Below are 6,676 nucleotides of genomic sequence, written 5' to 3' on the forward strand. Positions count from 1 at the left end.
GTTGTTTTTTTTTTCTCATGGAGCATTATAAAAAAGAAAACATCCATCAATGTGATCATTCAACATGCAACTGGTCCTGTTGTGTCCTCTCCATCCTGAAATATCTTGGATGGCTGCACCATTCTTTTCATTGTGCGTGTGCAGTAATCCACAGCAGCACAAGGCTGAGCCGCGGGCCTGTCGAGATGTTACGTAAAGTGTTATTCTGAGTTATGGGGAGGGAGGTGCCTTCAGAGAGTTACAGGATCCTCCCTGGCTACTACCTGTGGTCCCCTGGTACTGCAAAACAACAACAAAAAAAAGCACAGTATGAAAAAAATTAATAGCATCAGTGATGTGGTATTCACAGGCAAACATAGGAACTCCCAAAAGATAATTAAAGAGAACAATTTAATTCAAATAAAGCAGCAACAAATAGAGCAGACCCTTAAGTTAGGAAACTCCCAACCAAGGGGGTAAAACTCAGTTGTCAGCTCACCGAAAAGTTTTTTGTTTGTTTGTTTGGTTGGTTGGTTGGTTTTCTAAATGCAGAGCACGCATCACTGTGCCCATTTGGATTGTTTTCAAATATTGTGTTTGTAACAGGAGTTTAGCTCTTGAACATGGGCCATATTTTTCATAATGCTGGAGTTCTGACAGTTTTTTAAAGTTGATTCACTTTTATTCAAAACACAGTTCACACTTTCATGTGAGCAGCTTATGTTGTTATTTAGCAGAAAAGCGTTGTTTAGATATTTGAGCTGTCACAAATGCAAAAAATAAAAAAATAATAATAATACTATCAAAGTGAAAGTTCTGCTTGAAATGCATCTTTTCACAAAAAGCTCTTTGTCTCAGAATGTTTCTTGGAAACGAGTGTTTTCAAGAAACTCACCAATGTTCAACTGCTGTTTACTAAAGAATGGTAAAAGGTAGAAATTATACATATTTTTTTATGAATGAAAGAAGAGGGTTAAAGCTTTATTTTGGTATGCTTATATAGCTAGAGAACTCAATATTGTGCAGGCCTTCAAAAATTTGTCAAAATGGTCAAAAAATGGCCGAAACCGGCTCCCAATTTGAGAAAAAAATGGCTGGCATTGAATTTATTCATCAATATTCGACCTTTTTGAGGCTGATATGACAGATTTAGTCAAATGTTGTGTTCTTTTGTGTCACCTCTTACTCTTGTGCGAGCCATGTTCCCTACTGTGATGTTACATGCAGAGTAAACTTTTGATTATACATACTACATTTAAAAGTGTGAATTAATAGTGAGGAATCTGATTGTTCTTCTTATAGAACTATGTTAATTACAGCTGACTCCGATGACTCAACGTAGCTCGTTTAATATCAGCAACCATTGAACGTTTGCTTGGCCACTGCTGAGGTCAACAAAATTGAAATCAAAGGATACTTACTGCTCCCTGGTGGTTATTTGCTGTATTACCGCAAACCTGCCCTCAATCTACTTGAATGGGGAGCTGATATACGGTATTTCCATTTTTCTGACTCTTCATGGTTAATTCACACAAAGCGGGACTATTGCAGGAAAAAAAACGCGCATCGTCTTCTTCCTCTATTAACAGCGTTGTGACCTGACCAGAGAAAGTTGATGTATTTCCAGTGGAAGAAAATCCATCTCTTCTCGCCACAGGCCAAAATGATGACAAGGCTTTGTCTTCCCCTCCTCATCATTTTCCCACTGCGCTATTTAAAATAAGAATGCTGATAATGACTTAAAATGACGTAACTGGTACAAGCCAGGAGGAAAGCGGGGCGCCTTTTGATAAGGCCAAAACAGGAGAAGCTATTAATGATGTTGAGAGCATGGTCTCAACTAGTATCACTGAACTCACTTCATTAGCTCAATTGCCTTTTTGCCCGTCTCCTTCCCTTTTTGTCTCACCATGTTTGCTTGCTCGACGCAGCTTTTTTGTAAGCTGGCTATGTTGTTTGTTTCAAGTTCAACTATATTAATTCATTTTTTTTTCTTGCGTTACTGGTAGGAGACAAGCATTCAAACTAATGTTGTTATGTAGAAGACACTTATTACTTATTTGAACTTTTTTTTTCTTATGATATTACTGCTCATTTTGCTATGAAAGAACCACATTGCGGTGCCATCCCTCAAGGACTTAAGCTCAATTCAATACAATAAGTCTCTCTTTCACATGAGTGAAGTCGAACTTCTCTCAACCTTGATGTTTGCCGTTTCGGAAAATAGCAGACTACACTCGTGGACAAATATGTTGGTACCTCTCTGTTAATAAAATTGGAAATAATCCATCCATGCATTATCTGAGCCGCTTATCCTTACGAATGTCGCGGGCGTGCTAGAGCGAATCCCTGCTGACATCGGGCAATAGGCGGGGCACACAGACATAGATAAACAACCAGTCGTATTCTCAGCCACACCTAACGGACAATTTAGAATGATAAATTAACCGACCATGCATGTTTTGGGAATGTGGGAGGGAACCAGAGTACCCGGAGAAAAACCACGAGCCGCAGGTTGCTCAGCCATGTTTTCAAGTATTTGAGCATATCTTGTTCAAAATCCAACTGTGACTATGAGTAGCGCACTTTTGTACTTTTGTCAGCTGTCTAAAATGTCAAGCTTCCATTTTTCTGAAATGCAGCAAAGGCATCCTTTCATATTTCTCGGGTGTCATCCCGTTGCACTCACAGCCCTGAAGGGGGTGTATTTGCATTGTAACTTTCTTCACAATGATAAGGACATACCAGACATTGCTGATAGTCCTTGGGCCATAGTTTTTGGGGCATTTTCAGTTCATTATCTCTGAGCAATTTGTTGAGTTGAAAGTTCTAGCTGAGAAATAAAGTGCGTGACTGCTTTTTTTCTGTACTTGGGTCCACTTGCCACCATTCATAGTGACAATAGAATTTGACCAGCAGTGTACCCTTCCTCATTAAGGAAGTTAATGATGTGACGAATTCTATAAATGCCCTCTTTTCCTTCTGACAAAAGACTTTCTAGATTTTGCAGATAATTAATTCAAAGGCATGGGCTCTTGAATTAAAGCCAAGCCTGGCAGAGAAAGCTATTTCGCTTGCTCCACTTGCAGCTGTCTCCCCAGAGTCAAAACACTTGAACCTGCATTTCCCCGGGTTAGATTCAACAATACGTCTACCGAATCTGGGCTTCAATTTGTTTTACTTGGAAATTTTCTGCACATTGCCAATATGGACTTACCGGTCACTTCATTAGTTGCACCAACATATTGGCGAATAAGTGTCAAAAATAAAACTTTACACAAAATAAAAAGGAAGAATAAGGAATGCATAATCATCCCATACTCATTATCTAGTCTGCAAATTCCTGGGCTAATGCATGAACCATATTTTCTGGACTATAAACGACTACTTTTTCCCTGACTTTTTAAACGTGACCTTTTTTTGTTGTTTTTGTTTTATTTTTATGAATGTTTAATAAAGAGCTTCAAGCCATAATAGATTTACCTTTTAGGTCCTTTTAATTGTTATGTTCCATTGTAGCATTTGAATGCAATATTGTAACTATGCATTCCCCCTTTAATTGTGTAGACACGCATAACAGGCACGTTATTAAAGTCATCACCTCCACAAGAGGATGCCAGTGAGCGACAGGTTTTCGGGGGTACGTAAGCATTTCACTCCAGTGGTCCCGACCGAGGTTGTCTGCATCGTTGCCAACCCGACACACACCGATGACCTCATTATGACCGACTCTGTGCACACAGGAGGAAAGATAAGACATATTGTACGGTCAACAACTGCATTGCAGTCCACAATGTTGAAAGGGACTAACAAAGAAAGCAGATTCACGTGTTGAGTGACAGCCACGGTTTGCAATCGTCGAAACCAGAGTCAGAATTGATGCAGAAATTTCTCACCGGTCATAATCCATCACTGCAATCAACAGGCTGATTTGCTCGATGTTCTCAGGGGGAACATCGAAAACAATGGCCTCGTTGTAGACTGGATTCAAAGTGTTCCTCTTTGTGGAGGTCTTCCGCTTCTTCAGTCTGCGACCGTCACACATCAGTGAAACCTTCACGTATGGATCTGGACGGTTGTGGTTAAGAAAAAAAAGAAAAAAAAAAGAAGACAATGATTCAATTAAACAGTCAGTGCTGGCGACTCAGCCACCTAAACAGATTTTGACTTGTAATTACCAGATGCGCCCGTAATGTCCATAGCCTTAAGATTGCGAGCCTTTATCATTGTGATGGTCAGTCTTCCAGCGGTTGGTAAGTAACACAAAGAAAACATTAGGTCACCCAGGTCCACGTTATCCTAAAAGATAACAAATCACATTTAATCACTCATAGGATAAATATTAAATAAAGGCAGATGGTCATGACCTTTTCACTGATGTTTATTTATGGCATGGGTTAAGTGTGTCGCGCAATGCCTAAGAATGTGCTTTAATGAGAGCACGTTCATGTTTCCGCACAGATGGAAACTTAGAGTATGCTAGAATGGAGAAAGACACTTATCACCTGCTCTCAAAATAACTCTGAGGATAGGTGAGAAGCCGCACACCAATGTGTGGTGAAAAACTCATGTCTAATTTGGTTCGCGTCATCATTGTTGTTCGATGTGATGAGGCAGAACATTTCGGAGGTGGAATTTCATCCTGTGCAAGTGGACATTTCGAGGAGCCGTACTGACACATGCACACTCGGCAATTGAGCACGCCGGCTTAGTCAAGCATGGCCAGCTGTTTCAGTCTTAACAAAAGCATTCCTGTGGTTAATCACGTGGGCACCTGCTTAAATGGAGGCAAAAAAAAAAAAAAAAAAGGTGTATCTTCTTCATCAAGATAGAATAAGAGGTGGGAAGAGAAGGCACTAGCACTATTGTGAGTGCTGACGCTGGCTGCAGGAGCAGTTATTTCATAACCGTTCATTATTTATGACCTTTTATGAAATAACGCCACATGATTATTGCGGCACATTAAAAGACCTGTTTCACCATTATTGTATGTCTAAAATCTACATCAGCATCTTTCATTGTCGTTGGTTATCTCTTTTTAAAACATCATCATTATGACCTTTATTCGAGGATTGCAAGGTTTTGAGTTGAAGTTACAGAAGGCTACGTTTAGCAGCAAGAAAAGTCTCGTATGGCCGAATGTTGAGTTAGTGATTTTTATTTGTTTACTGAGTGACTGGAAATAATAGTTATCTCCATTAATGGAGCACAAAAAAACTGTTTATGAAAAATATGAAAAATGTCATGGGCTGTGCAAAACAAAACAGTTCGTTTTCTTTGTATTTGGCTTTACTGGTTAATGTTTTTGGGAATATTCATTACTTTCTTATTTCATACTTGTGTTTTACAGAAACAGGCACCTGAAATGTCATTCTAAAATGGATACATAAGTGACATGAGTGTCTTCATCATGTGAATAAAATTGAGCTTGAAGTGTGTGTATTCTGTAATCGTGTTGCAATAACAGATTGTAGAATCTGGCCAGGAGACACACAATATGGTCAGCGTCAGGAAATATTGAAGCAGCAATTACCACTAATTTCTCTCCAGTCAAAAACTGCCGGTGGCTGCGACGTATTGCTTGGCTGAGATGAAGTGTATTTCCAATGACTGTTGGCTTTTGTAGCAAGGCAAACTGTGCGCACTGTGCAACAATATGTGCTGCACATGTCATTTACATATGTTGGGAGCTATGCACTCAGCAAAGATAAAGAAAACACGTCAACATATGATTCGAGAACACCAGTCATTTGTGATTGATGCGTGCCATTCGATTGTAGCCCACCTATAGGAAACTATTATTTCAGACTTTGCAATCAATCGTCCAAATCGACAAACGTCGTGCTCGCTCTAAAATAATGAACAAAAAATGAACAAATGTACGTAATTCGTGAATTAGTGCTTATGTGACAAAATTTCATGATTAATTGATTAAATGCAGAAAAGAGTGGGATTGGGGGGTGGGGGGGGGGGGACTACTTGGACCATTGCCCCAACTGCTTACTGATTTTGTTTTGGTCCAATTAAGCAGGCAAAAATATTTGGCTGGCACTTCCGAACCAGACACGGCTCCTTGTGTGAATACAAAATGCATTCAATGTCTTTTTGGGACATTATTCTAAGCCATCGCACAGTGTAGTGCGATTGCTTTTGTTAAAGGTTGTAATTTGAAGAAATGAGATCTTGTAATTACACGGGGCAGCTTTTACTCCTGTGAGGAAAAGCACAAGAAGGTGCATTCAAGCAGTTGCTAATGATTTCTTTGCACAGCCCCGTTGCTTCTTCTGATCTTCGTGAGGTAAGTCTCGTTGTTCAGGTATTTCATCTGATTTAATTGTTTGAAGAATTCATTTCTCTCAGTAATGGACAATTCATTCTTATTGAAAAAGGAATGCATAAAAATGGGCCGTAACTGATTAAATGCTGGTGTATTTGGTGCTATCCTTGATCACTATTACTCATTAAAAAAAATAGGGAAAATGACTTTTAAGTAGCTACAGCATTAGGGTCGCCAAATTCACACAATATAAGATACAATATGTGTATCTTTATAAAGATAATCCTCGGATTTTATTGACATTGATGGAGAGATATTCATTGAGTATATATATATATATATATATATATATATATATATAAATAAATAAATAAATAAATAAATAAATAAATAAATAAATGTGTGTGTGTGTGTGTGTGT

The 6,676-nt window shown here is 38.9% G+C and overlaps 1 protein-coding gene across 1 annotated transcript in view; it reads right to left on the bottom strand.

Annotated features, from left to right (window-relative positions):
• syt9a (synaptotagmin IXa) overlaps positions 1-6,676 on the bottom strand; it is a 16,673-nt gene continuing 9,997 nt past the window's right edge. Inside the window, exons 4-7 of the mRNA XM_019895806.1 lie at positions 4,158-4,278; positions 3,876-4,047; positions 3,581-3,710; positions 1-279 (exon numbers count right to left, since the gene is read on the bottom strand). Coding sequence (XP_019751365.1) covers positions 211-279; positions 3,581-3,710; positions 3,876-4,047; positions 4,158-4,278 — 492 coding nt within the window. The 3' untranslated portion in view covers positions 1-210. The remainder of the gene's footprint in view (positions 280-3,580; positions 3,711-3,875; positions 4,048-4,157; positions 4,279-6,676) is intronic.

Source organism: Hippocampus comes, unplaced genomic scaffold, assembly GCF_001891065.2.
Source record: "Hippocampus comes isolate QL1 unplaced genomic scaffold, H_comes_QL1_v1.1 scaffold80, whole genome shotgun sequence".
Lineage (NCBI taxonomy): Eukaryota > Metazoa > Chordata > Actinopteri > Syngnathiformes > Syngnathidae > Hippocampus > Hippocampus comes.